Below are 19,903 nucleotides of genomic sequence, written 5' to 3' on the forward strand. Positions count from 1 at the left end.
TAGGTGCGATTGACTGTGAACCAAACTGCGGGCTGCTATGGCAGCCTATAACCATGGAGCACCTAAACGACTTCGAATTGGCTGATGACGTTGCACTCCTCGCTGAATGGCGCTCTGATATGCAGAGAAAGCTCAACGACCTTGCCGAGCGCTCCTCCTCGGCAGATTTAGTCATCAATGTCTACAAAACCAAATCGTTGGATGACGTGAGAGACCATTTAAATACGGTGACCCCTTCCAGTTTCACAGTAGCCGGGCAACCAGTGGAGAATGTTGAAAGCTTCCAATATCTTGGTAGCCAAATGGCGTTAGACGGCGGTACCAAGATCGGCATAGGCGCACGAATCAAGAAAGCAAGGGCTACCTTTGCTAGTTTAAGAAATATCTGAAAAAAACAGGCAGATAAGTGAACGCACCAAAATACGAATTTTCAACACTAACGTGAAATCTGTGCTGTTATACGCTAGCGAAACATGGTGTGTATCAGTGGAGAACACTCAACGGCTGCAGGTGTTCATCAACAGATGCCTGCGTTATATAATTTGGGCCTGGGGCCTCACAACTGGATCTCAAACAACGAGCTTCATCGTCGTTGTCACCAGAGGCCGATAGCAACAGAAATTCGGGATCGAAAGTGGGGCTGGTTCGGCCACACTCTACGTAGGGGCGGAAACGAAATCTGTAAACAAGCATTAGACTGGAACCCAGCGGGACATCGCAGAAGAGGCAGACCCAGAGGCTCATGGTGGCGAAGCCTCAATAAAGAAATAAAAGAAGTCGACCGAAATCTAACCTGGCAACAGGTTAAAGCGATAGCAGGGCAACGCTCAGGATGGAGATCTTTCAAGTCGGCCATTTACGGTGAAGTTTATGATAGACAAATCTCGAACAACGAGTTTTTCCCATTAGTCCGTCAGAGTACTCTTCAAAATTGGCAAATGATTTGGTCACACAATGAACTTGGACGGTGGCTGTTTTCCATAGTTCCAAAAGTTTCAGCGCGAGCGTGGTTCAGAGGTGAGGACTTAAGCCGCGGCTTCATTCGCACGATGTCGAGACTTATGTCCAATCACTATTCACTAAACGCACACCTCTATAGAATAAACCTGGTCGATAGCAACCTATGTAGGTTCGGAGCCGGTTACGATGACATCGATCACGTAGTTTGGTATTGCTCGGAAAACGACGCCTCCAGAGAGCAACTATTGGATACCCTTGGGGCCCGAGGTAAACAACCCTACAGGGAAGTAAGAGGTGTTTTGGGGGATCGCGATGTGGTTTATATGCAGGCCATCTATGCCTTTCTTTGCTCGTCTGACATAAAAGTCTAATTCCCCTATTTTCTTTTCTTTCTCGTTTTTGTTTTGTTTTTGTCTTATTGTTCTGTGTAATACGAAGCTATGGCCATCCGGAAGATGCTCCCTGACGAACCACAACTCGAGCCCGACGCTACGCCATACCGTTAATAACGTCAAATACCCGGATGAGCAGCTGTAATAACCCAAATACCTCAAACCCAAATCCCAACCTAGTCCGTCCTGAAATTACGCAATCTAACCTTGAGTCGCCACGAGTATCTTGGTCTATACCCTTTCCCCTTACTAACTGTTGATAATAAGATGATATCGATTGTAAATATTTTAAAGTCTTGGCTCCGTTAAGTGTTATACACGCCTGAGCCTGTCAAATAAACGCAATAGATAAAAAAAAAGTCGGCCCTTTGCACCACCGGAGGTGTACAGGATTAATAAGTAAGTCTATAAGATGACGTGAGAGACCATTTAAATCTCTTCCTGTGATGCCTGAACCAGGCTTTTCTTTGACCCAGGCAATACTATGGCAGTGCATGTCTTCAGTGCATGTCTTCAGAGGCTGGCAACTCCGTTTTTGGTTTGGGAATGGCTCGTTCATTTCGGCGATGGGTTCCGCTTTCTTGAACCTAGTTCTTGCTACAGATTGAGTACATGGGTCGTGGGACCAGTATTATCGGCAACCAATCTAGATTACTAAATTTATTTTGTCTCCATGTCTCATGTACCCCTTGGACTGGGAGTCTAAGGGGAAGTGACAAGGTTCTAGTATGGTTTGATAAAGAATGGGGCTGATGATTTTCAATAGAATAAAATAACGAGCTCTTCAACTTTAAAAACTATTAAAAACTATATAAAAACATCTGCTTGAAAGCTTGTCATGTATGAGGGTTTAGATTAAACACGACCAACAATGTCCCTATTTCACAGATTCCTTCGATTGTTTCATTTCTTCAGTAAATAAACTTATTATTATTACAGTCGCTCATCCACATCTCGATATTGAAGGGAAATATCGAGATAAGGGGAGATCGATAACTTGGGTACTAGATTGGAAAAAGCTCGTTGCTATGAAAAAAGACAACAAAGAAAATGGTATTTCTTGTTATTGATGTTTTTATTTTAAAGATGGTCTAGTAGCCTAGAAATTTGAATACATCGACAAAGGGAGAGTGAATCCTGGAACAAAATATGTACAGAACACATCGAGATAGGAAGGTTATCGAGATGTAGAAAGCAAAAATGTATGTGGATTGAAGGAACCGAAAAAAACATCGACATAGGGAGATATATCGAGATATAGAGAGTCGAATGTATGCATAATAATGCTAATGAGAATAATAATTTTGGAATTACAGTCAAACCTCCATTAGTTGATAATGAAGGGCTCATTGACTCATGGGAATATCGAGATGTGAAATAGAAACTCCTTGGGAAGGTGTTTGAACTTTGAAGGGACTATCTCAGTAACATAAAAAAATATCTTTCATTCAATATAGCATGATTTGCTTCATGAATCGAGTCATAGAACATAGAGGAAGATTGGCTGTATTATGATATTTCGTAAAATTTTGTTAGAACTGCCCAGAACCAGCAGAGCTTTCGCCTAATATTTTACACAGCGTATTTACTTTCAATTAATCTTTTTGTTATTGATTGGGTTTAAATTTAAACAAATGATCAAATTTAGGTATAGTACAGTTATTTGCATAGTTATTAGAATGACTTTATCGTGAAGTTCAAGGTTAAAATATGCTTCATAAGAAATTATAAAAAGTCAGTTGACTGTGTTACGTAACTTGTAAACTGCCCAGTAAATCTAATCGAATCAATCGGTTTCTTACCCTGCAAATCCATGATAAACAATAATTCTGCATGATACTATATCCTTTCAGTATGATGTAGTCGTACAATTACACAAGGAAAACGAATCTAATGAAAATAAAACCGCTCGTAAGAGTATTCACTCACAGTAAAATTACGTCGCATGTTATCAAGAAAAATAAACCTTTCGTTGCGAAATCATTATACGCCTCTACAGCGAATGTCGATTGCTCTATCCGCTAGGAAAAATCCACCGGAAATCCTATAACAAACTAACCGAGCACAAGAAGCAGCAGGATGATTACGAAATCCAAAAGTTCATTGTGGCAGACATTTTAACTTCTCCAATCTCCCAATCGTCAGAACGCAGAAAAAAAAAAACAAATTCCAACAAAGAATACCATTACTCGCGTTTTATCGTCGGTTTTCCGATCCCACCCACCCCGCTGGGCACCTACCTTCAGCAGTAGCACTAGCACTTCCAGCCGTCCATAAACTTTCCACGGGTTCCGCACAAACTTTTCAACGCAAAAATCACTTCAACTTCAGAATTCCCTCAATTCAGGTTTTCTGACGGTGTATTCGGAACGGCACTGCGGAGGCGATGGGCAAAAAACACTTGAAATATGTTATAAATCGCGAACGACGACAGGAATTTGAAACGCGAAAAGAACAACAGGCGTGCGAGAGATCGCGAACACGACACTCGATTGATGATTATATTTTTTTTCTGATTTTTGACGGATTGATGGTGACAAAACTGGACCGGGACGGCGGACAGCATTTGACAGATGACGCATTTTGACAAACGAGGGATTAGACGCGGCAATGACGAACAAGGGATCCTCGCATTGTTTTTAAGGTCTGTCTCATTTGGAGAATTAAACTTAAAAGTGACAGTTCGAAAATTAGGAAATCACCCCGTTATAAGAATGGCTGGTGCTACCCAGCAATTCCAACAGGACATCGATGGAAAATGATTCGATATCTGTCAAAAGTAATTTTGCTCTGCGAGCAGGGTTATTTGATAATTATTGAAATGTCACTTTTAAGTTTAATTTCAGCTTAATTATCCAATTGAGACAGACCCTTAAATACATGTCGATACAGTTGTTTCATAAGGGCCAATGTCGCAATGAGCTCAAATGGAGAAAAATGGATTCGAATTTTCCATGACATTTTCAATTATACAGTTTAACGTTCGCTAACTCTCGGATACTTTTTCAAAACGGCGTATGTCGCAAATTGTAAACAAACCCGTTTTCAACAGCATATGGCATCGAATTCATCTAAAAATGTGTATATCTTCAAAGCTACATGAAAATGTGTTATTAAAAATGTAAATCATTTTTTTGCAAAACGATGTAACATCATTGTTGAAAATATTGCACATACACCGCTTAGCAGAAAATGTACTTTAAAAAGTTTTTTCGAACAACTAAATAGTTTAAAACGTGCGTCTGCTTGTACTTTTTCATCACTGATTTCAAAATTAAGCATGTTGCTTGAATATTCTGATTTTTGTTAAGAAAAACATTTTACGTTGTTTTTCTGCAGCAAATGTTGTTACGTCGTGTTGTAAGTTGTCGCACACTGAGGAAAATGGACGTATGATTTTCAATCAAACGCCTTATGAAAATTTGCCACAAGGAATCGGTATGAATTTCAATATATGTTGCCTTATGAATGATGATTTTCATTTAAAAAAAAGTGAAGTGCGGCAGACTGGATTCGAACCATAGGCATCGGGGTCGAGAGGCCGGTATGTAGACCACACGCCCATCGACGCTTGAATACTCAGGAAGGTACACACTTATAACAGCGGTTTGCTTGTTCGGTAATTTCTTTTACTGATTTCAAACCGTAAATCATAAAAAATACCGGAAACTCAGTAACTTCTCAAAATATTACCGATGACCAGTAATAGATTTGTTTGATTACTGACGTCTATAATGATTCTTACTGACTTCCCCGTAATAAAAGCATATTTACTGAATAGAATGATTTCTCAGTAAATGTCAATACCGAGATTCCGGTGTTTTTTTTTTAATTTACCGAAAAAAATCTTCAAAGCTTAAACGTCAACTAAGCTTTCCTTTGTGTCAAACATTTTCATTTAATCCGCCATGTTTTTCTATTCCAAGCTTCTGGCAAATTGTATTTGCCACGAGACCTCGACGAACTGAACGCTCCCTGGAAGGCCATATCGTGGATTCTTAAATTGACAAAACCGCTGGTAGTAGAACTGGAGCCTGCTGAAACTAAAAAAAAAACACTTACGCAAGCAGAACAGAAACAAGGCGAACAAGCGGTATAATCCTTGTATATTCCGACTACAGGTGCTGCATCTAATGATCGTGAACAATTCCGGCGAGAACACTTCATACGGCAGCAGGCGGAAGAGCGGTTTTCATGTCAGCTGACCGATATAGTCCCAATCGGACATAATAACACCGCATGACCTTCCAGGGAGCGCAGAGTTCCACGATGCAATCATCAAAACCTGATCAAAACAACTATAGTATGAGTCTCAAAGCAAACTTTTGTAACAATTCAGATAGATATATCTATAGGGTTATTTGATATTGCCCGTTGCATCAATTTTTAGACTCTGGCGCAACTTCGATTTGCTTTGAATTTTTAGCGTGCACGCCAATACATTCAATCTATCTTTGTAATTGTTTTTTTATTGTTGTTATTTATCGAACACACGTGTTTTTGTTAACTCAAACAAACAGTAAACAGTGGTAATTCATTTATATGCGTTACACGGGGAAAATATTCACGCAAATAATTTTCGCGCAGGAGTCTAATAAGGCGGAATCTGCGCAATAACACGATGATTTTTACCGTCGTGTGTTTTTTTTTAAGAAAGCAATAATTTTGTGGGGAACATTTTTTGAAGAAAAAAAAATACTGTAATCTTCGGTAAACCAAAGTAAACAATAAAAGTACCGAAAAGTCAGCAATAAGACTTACTGAACTAGTCGGTATTTTTTAACATTTCATGGGCTGAAAATTTTACTGAGTTATCAGTAACATTTAAAATTACCGAGTAAAGTCAGCTGTTAAAAAACTCAGTAAAATTTTACCGATTTCGGTAATAGAAACTAACTGTGTAACTGCGTATAAGAAGCACTGATGGTGGAATAATCGGCCGGAGATTCATAAGGCGCCAGTTATGAATTTCGATAGTCCAGTTCGCTGAGTGCATGTGCGTGAAACGTTTCAACTTGACGCAACATTCTGACGTATCAACAATGCAGCGTACGGAGCAGCGTAACATTTCGATGAAAGTATTTAGCATGACCTCGGTCATGCTGACTTATCAAAACGACGTATGTGATTTATCTGTTGCAGAATGTTGTAACATAATTTTTTATCAAAATAACTGAAATGTTCACACGCAGTGCAGATTTCAGAGTCAGTGACGATGAACCTTTTTTATAATGTATCGTTGAGGTGTATTCAATTGCAATAAAAATAAGTAGTTTCTAAAAGGAATAAAAATAAAATCTGAAAACTTCCAAGCTCATTTTCTCAGCTTGATCAAAATATTACATCCGCCGATTTGAAAAAAGTTCCCGAGAATTGTTTTTTTCTTTTAGTTTTTTTTATTTATTATCAGACTAAGGCCGGAGTGGCCTGTGCTGCACATAAAAGTCTTCTCCATTCAGCTCGGTCCAGGGCTGCACTTCGCCAACCACGCAGTCTGCGGAGGGTCCGCAAATCGTCCTCCACCTGATCGATCCACCTTGCCCGCTGTGCACCTCGCCTTCTTGTTCCCGTCGGATCATTGTCGAGAACCATTTTCACCGGATTACTGTCCGACATTCTGGCTACGTGCCCGGCCCACCGCAGTCTTCCGATTTTCGCGGTGTGAACGATGGATGGTTCTCCCAACAACTGATGCAACTCGTGGTTCATTCGCCTCCTCCACGTACCATCCGCCATCTGCACCCCACCATAGATGGTACGCAACACTTTCCTTTCAAAAACTCCCAGTGCGCGTTGGTCTTCCACGAGCATCGTCCAGGTCTCGTGCCCGTAGAGAACTACCGGTCTTATAAGCGTTTTGTAGATAGTCAGTTTGGTACGGCGGCGAACTCTATTCAATCGGAGCGTCTTACGGAGTCCAAAGTACGTACGATTTCCAGCCACTATGCGCCTCCGAATTTTTCTGCTGGTATCGTTATCGGCGGTCACCAGTGAGCCCAAGTACACGAATTCTTCAACCACCTCGATTTCGTCACCACCGATAGAAACTCGTGGTGGGTGGCTTACATTGACCTCTCTTGAGCCTCTTTCTATCATGTACTTCGTCTTCGACGTATTGATGCTAGTCCAATCCGTTTAGCTTCGCTATTCAGTCTGATGTAGGCTTCCTCCATCCTCTCAAAGTTACGTGCCATGATATCAATGTCATCGGCGAAACCAAATAACTGGACGGACTTCGTGAAAATCGTACCACTCGTGTCAATCCCTGCCCTTCGTATTACTCCCTCCAAAGCGATGTTGAATAGCAGACACGAGAGACCATCACCTTGCCGTAACCCTCTACGCGTTTCGAAGGGACTCGAGAATGCCCCTGAAACTCGAACTACGCACATCACCCGATCCATCGTCGCCTTGATCAATCGTATCAGTTTATTCGGAAATCCGTTTTCGTGCATTAGCTGCCATAGCTGGTCCCGATCGATTGTATCATATGCGGCTTCGAGTTGGGGTTCGCTAATTGAATCCAAAATACTTATTGATAAAAATTGGCCACAAATGTGCCAATTACCTAATTAATTGCGTAGAAAAATGCATAAAATATCAAATGCGTTATAAAATGCATCTAAATACTAAATGCGTTTCGAAATGCTTGCTGTAAAAATTACATAATGCATTACAAATGCATCTAATTGTTAAAAATAAAAGATATTTTAGTTACCAGGTAAAGATTGTCGCTTCGATTCCCTTTGTTCTGCTGTCCGAAACATGTGTGGTACCTAACATGCTTATACTCTTCATTATGCCTCTTAATGAATGATCCCATATCAAAAAGCTATAATAACATTCATAGGTTAATGAAAAGTATAAGTTTTGGAATGTATGTGACTAATGCGATGTATAAGTTTTCTCTTATACATATCATTAAGCGCCTGCTTTGGCAAAAAACTCAAAGGTGCAGCCCAATCGGGTTGTACGCAAAGGTGACGTTAAACTACGTGGCAGTACTGGTGGTTTTCGTGATTGTCTGCTGAGATTGAGTGAGTTGAAAGCAGGCCATGTTCCAGTTGGAATGTAGTGCTATGGAAGAAGAAACTTGCGATGCATTTACGAGTTTGACTGATTCACCAAAACCTATTGCTAAACTGTTAGCAAGTGTTCAGTAGTAAATAATCATACATACATATTTTAACACACTGGAGTCAGCTTTTACGCGGAGGATATGGGCCGCGTAAATTAAAACAACGTAAAAAACCGCATAAATTCCAAAATATGTCTAAATGAAGCGCGCCCGCATAATTCTAAACCATTCATAGACAGTATCTCTCACTGTTGTCGACATTTTCTGTTAAAGTAAAATAACCATGTATCCACATTCTGTCGAATGATTTTGACCACATCACAAAAGGTTATTAGCCGAATCACCATATGTTGAATGGGTTGTTAAGTTATGTTACCAAAAAAAAAATGGCAATTTTTCGCGAACAAAATTTTCGCTCTACTTTATACCAAGAAGTCGATGTTCTATCCATTTTCTTGAAACTGAACTACAACACATACTGTGGAGTAATTTTTGGAGAATATAAAGAAAAAAAATGGTTTTGCGCTGTCAAAAGATACCCACTAAAAAGAATTTATTACGAACAATTATTACGAGAGAGCTTTCGTTCTAACTGGAATGCAGGGAGAAATTCAACAAAACAAAACTGACAAGCGTCACGCTCTCTTTGCCAGAGAGAAAATTCTCTCTGTTTTCATTTCGTTTCGTAGTTGACAGTCATGCTCTTTCTGTCGCAGCAGGGTCGAATGCATGTTAGATGGAAATCTTCTGAGCGCTGAAGAATAACTCGGATTGTGATGGTTTTGTGGAAAGCATTTTATATGATGAAAAATAATGATGATAATTATTTATTCTCCACTTATTCAACATGAATTGTTTAAAAAACAGATGCTCTCTAGAATTAACATGAAGTATTTAACTTAAACCTAAATTTAATAGAACAAATCGAATAAATTTTCAAAGTTCAAGGGCCAATGCGGAAGACAATTTAAAACGTAGGAATGGTTGTAAAACGAATATATTTGATGAATAAACATGATTTCATAAATTGTTTCAATTCTGCTCCTTGAATGGCTTAATATACTTTGGATTTCAACATTTTTCACGTGGGACAACTGTACGATTTGAATGGGATGTATATATAAAGTAGAATAACCTTAAATAAAACATGGATTGGTAATGCATTAATTCATCCAAAATCCAGTTTAAATTATATCACATTCAAACGATTCGATTTTGTTAGAAGCTGTATCTTTGATTGTCGAGTAGAACGCAATGGTTCAGTTTCCATTTTTGAAAAAAATGTAATTGCTGAGTTGCCCTTCATACATGGAGATACTGGTGGAAATACATTTTAGTTCGATAATATTTCTTGAAAATTGGTCCAATCGTCCTTTTTTTTATTTATTTGTGAGAATTCCCAAAAGTATCTAAATTTTTCTATCTCCGTTCGATCATAGTACAGAATCAAAATACTTTTTAAACTTAAAAATAAATTGAGGAATAGTCTGATTGCCCGAAGAACGACGCACCCAACTAATGAATGTTGCTTCGCTCATTATCCTTCAAATATTCTTCGAAAATCCCTTTTCATATTTTTTTTTAAATTTTTTTTTCGTAGAAACTTTGTTCAGAAAAAAATGTTCGATTGTCGCCACACAAATGCTTGATTTCGCAAATTAAATTTTAAAACTCTCCTTGAGTTCAACCCTGTATTAGCGTGCAAATGAGGAAACATGGAAACGTCAAGATATATTATCTTGCTGCAGTCTGAACACCTCGTAATAATTGGATACCCTCTCACTTAACAAAGTTATAAATAGCCCAATCTGAATAGGCTATAATTCGTTTAGTTTATCCACTTCCGTATGCGCAGCTGATGTTCGACCTGCCAATTGACACGAAAACCACCGCATCAGTCCACTTCTATCCACGACATGGAATCTTCCGGAGGTAAGAGGATGATTCCCGTTCATTTTTTACCTGTTGCAGAAGTCACCTACACTCAGAATAAAGTGCATATTATTATTATTATTTTCGCACATATATTCTGACCAGTTGCTTTGGCTGTTCTGAAATATGTGCGACACTAATAATTATTGATCGGATCAGTCATGATAAATTATATGTGTAGACCACTTATAATACGATAAGACCTGCACATAGATTTCATAATGAAGTGTTTCAAATCATTTATTAGTGCTGCACTTAATTTTAAACACAAATCTAATGGGAGCGGAAAGCAAGGATGTTTATATATTTAGAAATTCAATTCAAGCATAGGCTAACATTATTTATTCAAGTTTCGTTTATTTCCAATATATAGGCCCATTGCCCATGTATAAAGACGCTATAAGTGCACGCGGCGCAGGTGCTCGCGCAGGTATGCATCGGCCCGGCTTTACCGATTTTTCCCGGAGCACACCTGCGTCTTTAAATTTGATTCAATTCACTTTTCTTCTTTATATTTCCTGATTTCCTTCACTTTTGATGAGAATTTTGGACTGTCAGTTGCCTCGAGAAAATGGATTCCTTCCGCTGGTGGAGAACTGCCGCATCTCGAGCCGCATGCTGTTCAAAAAAAGTTCCCGAAGTATGTACCTGATCCAACCTGATCCGTTTAGAAAAAAATGTGAGGGTCGAAGAGATAGTAAATCTTGCAGTAAATGGAGAATTCATTTTGGTTACTTACCGTTTAGTAAATTCTTCACACCCGCTTCTGATATGGGAAAGATGATCAAATTCGTTGATAATCCGGCTTGCAGATTTTTCCTTCTGAAGCTTTTTGTTGTTATGTTTGCCTTATAACAAACTTTTTTAAATTGTATGTGCAGCATATTATTTTTTATTCAATGCACTTCAAATTCATTCAACTCAATATTGTGTTTTAAAAAGCTTAGCTATATTTTTTATTAGGCGCATATAAATCCTAAATTATGCCTTCAGTTAAGGTTTTAAGTGCGAATCTATTTAAAATATATCATTTGATTTATTTGAGTGTAGAATAATTCATATGGAGCTTCAATGTAATGATGATCATCAAGCTAAAATTTGATTATTGCTTACCTTGAATCATGCTACATTGTGCACTGTATGAGGGTTCCGGCTGAATGAAATAATGGTGATACTGAAATATAAAAACATTAATTTATTTCCATGTAATAGCTAAGAACAAACTCACATTTTCCATCACGGCTAGTCTGTGTTTACAAAGATGGCAGTTGAATAAAGCGAAAAAAGTGACTAAAAGATCTTGCATGCACACAATGTTGATAACTGTAACAGATACAGTTGCTTTAACCCGAAACAGTATGATGCATCAAAGTGTGTGTGACATGTTTTGAGGCTATATGGAGAACACGCAATGATGTTCAGACTGCATACCAAAAGGTCACAGCTTGTTAGATAATTCATATAAAATATCATATTATTCATTACACTAAAAAACAAAGATGGAACCAAGGGAGGAACATAAAAATCTTTCGTTAACAATAAAACATAAATTGGGTCCTAAAATGAAGAACCGATATTCGATTTTATTTCAGGGAACGATGAAGTTAATCATCCTGAACGCGTCAGTTTTTCTTTTGACTCAAAAATTGAAAGGAACAATGTTTTATTTGAAATTTGAAAATAGATGAAAAATGCTTCCTCGACATTTTCGGTCTTGTTTGACGTAAGCATTCAAACGCACTAGCAAAACACCGCAGGGCACTTGACTCAACATTTGACAGTTAATATATGGGCCTGACGTTTCGGGCTGATGGTTGATTCGTTCTGAAATGCTACACAGGCCAATATTTGCCTCAAAATGTATTAAACATAAAAATATTATTTTAATGATTTAGGCTTTTACCTGATTTTTTGTAACATCGGTTCATGTATTCTTGACCGATGCACTATCGTTTGCAACCATAAACGAGATAGGGCTTTAGGACCCAATTGATAATCAGAGATGATGTGGAGTCATTGTTATGTAGAGTGAAACACTGAAGAAAAACTAAAGTTGGATATTTCCTCAATCATAATGTTAACGGTGAGCTCATGTGTTAAACTTTGTATTTGGTTGTGACAATTTGACCTAATGTTTTTCACTATGCGGGCGTTAATTCCGAAATTCTAGTGAAAAAATTGCATCAAAAGCGATTCGTGTAAAAATAAAACGGGTAAAAAACGAGTTCAGTGTACATCGGGAATGAAGCGTTGACTCTTCCTTGATCGGATGGTCCAAGAAAATTGAAAATCCATCGAGAAACGGCTGAGATATTAACGATCAAAGTCTATCATATTTTCGTGACGTTTTTCGATGTTTTGCAATCGTAAAGGGGTGATTCAAATATGACGTCCACTACTTTTTGGGATTTCTAGACCCCCTCTCCCCCCTCTGTCACGCTTTTTTGTATACCTAGTACATGTACTGTCACAAAATCTGACACCCCCTCCCCCCCTAGAACATGTGACATCATTTTTGAATGACCCCAAAGTGTACCCCAATATAGAAAAGACAGACGTAGTTCTTAGGGCCGATTTCTTCACCTCCACTTAGGCCTTAAACCAGGTTTAAACGTATGGGTAAGCACCGCTTAAGAGTTAAGCGAAGGTGAAGAAATTGGCCCTTAGAAATCTTAATAATAAATAACATTAATTTTTTTACGTGTATATATCACGACTTTAGTCGATTTTGTCGAAAGCCCCCATTTATTGTTCCACCCATGCTTGTTTGTTTTGCGTGTTTGATGAACGAATTGTCATCGGTTCGCAATAACATAGAAGGTGAGGAAGAAGACCAAATGCAAGTGTGTTAGTGGATGATAGAAAATGTAAACAGCAAATGGTGACGTATATATGTATATGGCTTCTTATGGGAGCTCGTTCGAATGCAGTAGTGAAAGGTTTTCAGCCATGCCCGAAAGGCACGCACACAGTATATGGATTGCCATACCTTAGTATTTATATCATTGATCGGTTCGCACCGAGACGTTTTGCCCGTTTTGCAAGTTTTTTTTCTGGTCTGCTGTCTCCTCGCGATTGACATCATTATTCTGAGAAGGAAGAAAACTAGAAAAATTACAATTTTATCAAAAGAGTGTTCTGTTTTAAAGGACAAAATAGTTGGTGAGTGCAGTGGCATTGTAACAATCGAACGCCATAGACTAACGCAAAATGAACTCCCCCAAGAAATTATGACGTTTGAGCGGGTCGCATAATGAACGCAAAATGAACTTTTGTTCGAGAAGACGACCCGCTCAAATGTCAAAATCCATCAGGTGAGTGAATTTGATGAACTCCTGCACAGGTCTATTGGAGCAGCATGAAACTCTAGCTTCGATTAGCTGTTTTTCGGAAGTCATCCGTCATCGGAATAATCTCCTGTAATAAGAGTACCGACATGTGCCGCGTCTGACAGTGTTCAGCTCGTTTGCGAAGTGATTTTGTATGGGAATGAGAAAGATCTCATGTTCCTATTTTGACAGCGTCGTCACTTTTTATTACAGCCACTTTATTTCGGAGGTGGCAGCTACTGAACATTTGCCGCTATCAGATTCTTTTAGAAAAGCCGGATAAAAATAACTTGTGAAAGTTGGTTAACAATAGTTTTGGGAGCCTAATCGAGTACAAAGTCAGTGGAACCGTTAGGATGGAAGCACTGGTGGAAAATTCGGCGAATCCTCCGAGCCGATTCTACTGTCATTCGTGTTCAGTAGAAATTGATCAAGTTTCATCGGTGAGGAATAATCCAAAATTTGAACTGGAAGGCGATTAAATTTTTTTTTTCGTAGAATTTTACTTGTCCGATTTGTTCCGAAGGATTTATCGAAGAACTGCCGGCTGCCGATAGGAGTAATAATCCACCATCTCCGCTTCCAGCAGGATCCGATGGTGAGGTGAGTATTGAGGCACTAATTGCACAATTATTTTGCATCAATGTTCTGTTTTGTTCTAATGGTGAATGGCAATTTCGGATCATATTATTGCTAGATGGTTATATTATGCATATTATTATTGCTAGATGATTATATTATGTATAGGTAACAATAATTGTTTTGACGTAAACTTCGTCTAAGGGGAAGACTCGTATACACGGTTAGAAAAAAGTACCTAATTTTAGGTACTTTTTTTCTCTTGCATCTCCCTCCCTCTTCCTTTTGTTGTCATAAAATGAAGAGCAAAACCACTCAACAAGGGCATTAAAGTGTGGGAACCCAACGTTGAGTAATCTCAAGTTTACAAAAGTTGAGTGAAATTTACCTAACTTTTGGGTAATTTCTATTTAAAATTAAGTATATTTTACTTAATATTAAGTGAATTTTACTTAATTTCAAGAAAAAATTACTTAATTTTGGGTTCCCACACTGAACCCCCAATTTGAGTGAAAAGTACCTAATATTAGGTACTTTTTTCTAACCGTGTACAGAGTGTAAAATGAAAATTTCCAAATTGACGACCGTCACGAAATCATGTAAGATTTGTAGCATTAATATGTCGTTTATTTTTCAATAGATTTCAAAGATTTATATATCAAACAATTCGCAAACTCTCCACCAATTTGCAGTAGTATTGAAACATTTGATTATCAACGCTAAACTATTGAAAATTTTAGTTCTTTCATGTATCATGCATTTCCTATACAGCGCTTCCCAATCCTTTGTAATTGCCTACTTTTAGGGTATTATCAATAAATGAACTGGAGTGTGTGTAAGAATGGGGTGCTCTAGCTGCTAGACAGTGGGTCCCTACTCCCTCACTGTCTAGCAGCTAGAGCACCCCATTGGGAGGGGCTGCTAAAGCTGGGTAGTAGTGTCGGTGGGAGGCTTCCTTCTCTTCGGAATGATTGGTTCAGTGTACTATTTTTGGTTTTACGTAGTTTACGTCGAGTGGTCGTGTCAAGTATACAAACCTAATTTTTTTTTTATTTCAATGATTTCAAGTAAGTTATCGTTTACGAAGTATCAGATGAAATTTGGACAGTTGGATGTTGAACATAAATAATTCGCAAATAAGTATATTTTGTTTTAGTTTCAACAAGTCAATTTGAAACAAAAACATTGATAATTTAAATACTTTTCACAGTTTCTGTAATGTATGTTACTCAGAATCATGGCTTGATTATCATTTTCGATACGATTCGATACACTCCGTCGGAAGGTCACCAATTGATTCCCGCACAACTTTCAGATTATTAGTTTGAAGTGGCTCCGCAATAAATGTTAGCCGTAGAAGAATGGCGAGTAATATCAAAGTTCAAATTTACTATTGATATCTGTCATACGGTCAGTGAATTGGATTGTTTGACTCATCCATAATAGTTTTTATATGTACCAGGATTACAGGTATGGGAAATTTTCCGAAGTCTTTCAGTATGATTTTAGTATGCATTGAACACACTTAGAACTGCCCCATCTTAATCTAAAAAATCCTAAGTTTCTCCCGTTTTCCAGTTAATGACAGCAAGATGTTGTAAATTCTGGTAGATTTTTCCGTACAGCTTTATTTTATTATTTTTGCTATTTATTCAGGGGCCAACTCAATTAGTAAAATAATGTTGGTTGGCAGGCATTTCCACGTTTCCGACGTTTCACGATTTTTTTTCGTGAAACTATTTTTTTTAAACCACACTTTGTCACAAGGTTTTTTTTTCGAGATGATCTGCACTCAGCCTAACAAAAACGTAAGCATATAAATTACCATTACCATTACAATGTGCAGGTATGATGTGCAGCCGTCCGAAGTAGTCTACTCCGGTTTGAAAATCTACAATTAGGCGGACTCGTTTTTCTCAACACACCTGGCCACGTCCTTACAAGTGTTTTTATTTTTATTTTATAATAGTCCTATCTCTGCTTAAGAAAGCGCTCGGAACCGAAACAGCTTTCACAGACGTAGGAAGTGATAAAATGGCGGACATAAATTATGAATATTTGTAATAGATATAAATATATATTGAAAAAAAAAGTTTGGGTTGTATACAAGATACGACCGCTCGACGTAAACTTCGTTAAACCAAATATAGTACACTGAACCAATTATTCCACTCTATATAGAAGAGAAGGAACTAACCCACCGACAATACTACCCAGCTTTAGCAGCATCACCCACTCTATCCTCATAGAGTAGGAATTCCACCTCCACGGTATAACAGCTGGGCCACTCCATTCCTACACTCCGGTTGAAGAATTGATAATACCCTAAAAGTAGACAATTACCAATGATTGGAAAGCGCTGCATAGGAGATGCATGATGCATGAAACAACTAAAATTTTCAATAGTTAAACGTTGATACTCAAAAGTTTCAATACTACTGGCAAATTGGTGGAGAGTTTGCGAATCGATTGATATCTTCTTCTTCTTATTGGCATTACATCCCCACACTGGGACTGAGCCGCCTCGCAGCTTAGTGTTCATTAAGCACTTCCACAGTTATTACCTGCGGGGTTTCTAAGCCAGGTTACCATTTTTGCATTCGTATATCATGAGGCTAGCACGATGATACTTTTATGCCCAGGGAAGTCGAGACAATTTCCAATCCGAAAATTGCCTAGACGGGCACCGGGAATCGAACCCAGCCACCCTCAGCATGGTCTTGCTTTGTAGCAAGTAGCAAGTATGAATCTTTAAAATCCATTGAAAGATAAAGGACCTATTAATGCTACAAATCTTACATGATTTCGTGACGGCCCCAATTTTGAAATTTTAATTTTACCCCCTGTATCCGAGCCATCCCCTTAGACGTAGTTTACGTCAAAAAAATGAAAATATGGTTTGATCTCACCCGAACTGCAACACGGATTAAAACTAGCGCGGTTGATGATAACGGTATGCGTCCTATGCAGCGATCAGTTTTCGTACTTGAGTCAACCGCACGGTTAACTTGATAGGCACAAACAGTTGGATCCCGGTCATTGATGAAAAACAATCGCATCGTCGTTGTTTTTTTTTTAACTAATTTTATTTGCTAATTATCTAATAGGGGAAAGTGGGGTAAGATGGCCATATGGGGCAAGACAGCCAACGTTATTTATGCCTTAAGTGAGCATTATATTCACATTATTATTACAAGGGATGATTCAAAATAATGTAAATGGGCTATACAACTGAAAAATGCACTTTGACTTATTCTTGTAATATTGATTTGAAGATGGTTTAGTTAAAATTCGAATTTTCTTATAATTTTTTAGTTACATAATTTAACAATTGAAGCCTAAATTACACATTTTTCAGGACAAATTGATATTTACCGAAGCTTTTATATAACTATAGCCTATATACAATAATAATTTGAGGAGATTCACAGTAATTAGGTTCGATAGGATATAAATCTTTGGATATACGTCGGCCTGGGGCGGTATTGCCAACTGTATAAAAACAAGGTCATCTCCAGGATTAAGAGTCGCCTAACCCTTGAATGCATTTAAAAAATAATCTAAATAGTTTCTGCGTGAATCAGAGATGATTTAGAACAAAGGATATGGTTTTAACAGTAAAAATTAGTTTTAGGCAAATTCTGATATTGTCGTAGTGCCAGTTGTCGAGAAATCAACATGAAATACGACATTTTTAAACGAAGCATCATTCGAACATAATCCATAGAAGTGCAAGAAATGTGTCCCCTATTCTAAATAAATTTAGCAAACTTTTGATATAGTTTTTGGTCCATGCTCGTCTTGCCCCGAGGGGGTGGTCATATTGCCCCATATGGTAAATATAGGCATCATAAAAACACCTTTTTTAAAATCAGTTTATAAGATACTGAAACGTTATTAATCAGTGTTTATTGATACTTATGTCAAAGACGGGTCATCATAAAGGTGTTTCATGAACAAATCAGCAGAATTTGAAGAAGTGTCACTATTTTACAAGGGTTACCGCTTAGGATGGCCATCTTGCCCCACTTTCCCCTACATCATCTCTTAGACTAGGTGTTCCGTGTTTTCTTAACACTATCATCCTTATTTGCTATGTTACATTTTTAGTTATTATTAATACATTTCAATTGCCTCCGGCAGTTAGAATTTTTCCTCTGGTTGAATTGAACCATGTAGGAATTACAATGTTTTAAACCTAAATTAAGCTTAACCTAATTTATACTAAGGGTACAAGGAGCTAATCGTTGCAATAGAAGATTTCAACGATTTTTGTCTAAAATTGGAAATTATTTTGTTGGACATTTGTTGCAATGTCTCAATATTAGAAATTCTATGAAGTTCATTGGTACTATGCCACGGAGGCAACTTTAGCATCATTTCCAAAATTTTATTTTGAATCCTCTGAAGTGCCTTCTTTCTGGTATTGTAGCAACTAATCCATATAGGCACAGCATACAACATGGCAGGTCTAAAAATTTGTTTGTAAATCAAAAGTTTATTCTTAACCTTCCGCAACTTGCTTCAACTTTCATAACACAAGAACTCGCGTGTTGTAAAAAGTACAACAGTCCTAAAATCCGTTATAATGAAGCCAATTCAAATGATATCAACGTGATTTTTTCGGAAAAATAATAAAGGAGATATATACTCTCATTGAGTACATTTTTCAAGTCCAATGGATCTTCTGCTGGTACTCTGGAACCAACGGAACACCGGTGAAAATAGTCCATCTTTTCAATAAATGGCGCAATGTTTCTTATAAGAATTCTAAAAACTCTAAAAACTGAAAAAATCTAAATCCATCTATAATTTCATGCGGCCCTTTGAGTCAAGGAAAAATTGATTTAGAATTCTCCCACTGAGCGGCGCTAGTGTACATGAAAATACCAGTTCGGTTCGATATCTCGGGATCTATGGGATTTAGGAAATTTCCGTATTCTACAAAGTTGTTCAAGGATTGGAAACCAATATGTTGAGAATTCATTTCATCCGCAAGGTGGCGCTACTGTATATGAGAGATCAGTTTGGTTCGATATTTCGGGATCTATTGGTTTTGGAAAGTTGCTATCTTTTATAAAGTTGTTCGAGCCAATATGTGTTGTTGGAAACCAATATGTTGAGAAACTGTTTAGTTCGGAATTAGGCCATAAGGCAACACTAGTGTATATGAGATATCAGTTTAGTTCGATATTTCGGGATCTGTGAAATTTAGAAAATTGCCGTCTTCAACAAAATTGTTCGAAAACTGGAAACCGATATGTTGAAAAACTGAATAATTTCCGCAAGGAGGTGCTACTGCATATGAGATATCAGTTTTTCGATATCTTGGGATCTGGGGGATTTAGAAACTTGCCGTCTTCTACAAAGTTGTTTGGAGATTGGTAACCAGTATGTTGAAATAGTGTGAAGTTTAAAATTCATTCGTAGAGTAGTGATAGTACATATGAGACCACCAGTTTGATTATATAGCCCCGGATCTGTGATATTAGAGAGTGCCCGTCTTTTTCACAGCTGTTTAAGGATGAAAACCATTATTCTGAAAAACTGTTTAGTTTGGATTACATCCGCTGGGTGGTGATATATGGATCAACCAGTTTTGTTAGATGTCGCAGGATATTTAAAAGTGCCGC

At 37.8% G+C, this 19,903-nt stretch overlaps 2 protein-coding genes across 8 annotated transcripts in view; one reads left to right on the forward strand and one right to left on the reverse strand.

Moving 5' to 3' along the window:
• The window catches only part of LOC134225412 (ATP-dependent Clp protease ATP-binding subunit clpX-like, mitochondrial), a 119,414-nt gene extending 115,550 nt beyond the window's left edge, over positions 1 to 3,864 (reverse strand). Inside the window, exon 1 of the mRNA XM_062705471.1 lies at positions 3,593 to 3,864. The gene's annotated coding sequence lies outside the window, so the exon portion shown is untranslated. The remainder of the gene's footprint in view (positions 1 to 3,592) is intronic.
• Positions 3,865 to 13,372: 9,508 nt separating this feature from the next.
• The window catches only part of LOC134224496 (E3 ubiquitin-protein ligase Iruka), a 110,928-nt gene continuing 104,397 nt past the window's right edge, over positions 13,373 to 19,903 (forward strand). For 2 of the 7 annotated variants that reach the window (XM_062703865.1, XM_062703866.1), the window contains exons 1-3: positions 13,387 to 13,524; positions 13,706 to 14,134; positions 14,190 to 14,294. In XM_062703865.1, coding sequence (XP_062559849.1) covers positions 14,048 to 14,134; positions 14,190 to 14,294 — 192 coding nt within the window. In that variant the 5' untranslated portion in view covers positions 13,387 to 13,524; positions 13,706 to 14,047. Of the gene's footprint in view, positions 13,525 to 13,705; positions 14,135 to 14,189; positions 14,295 to 19,903 lie in introns of all 7 variants that reach the window. The other 5 variants (XM_062703860.1, XM_062703861.1, XM_062703862.1 and 2 more) reach the window with 5 other exon arrangements.

The sequence above is a fragment of the Armigeres subalbatus genome, chromosome 3, assembly GCF_024139115.2.
Source record: "Armigeres subalbatus isolate Guangzhou_Male chromosome 3, GZ_Asu_2, whole genome shotgun sequence".
Classification (NCBI taxonomy): domain Eukaryota; kingdom Metazoa; phylum Arthropoda; class Insecta; order Diptera; family Culicidae; genus Armigeres; species Armigeres subalbatus.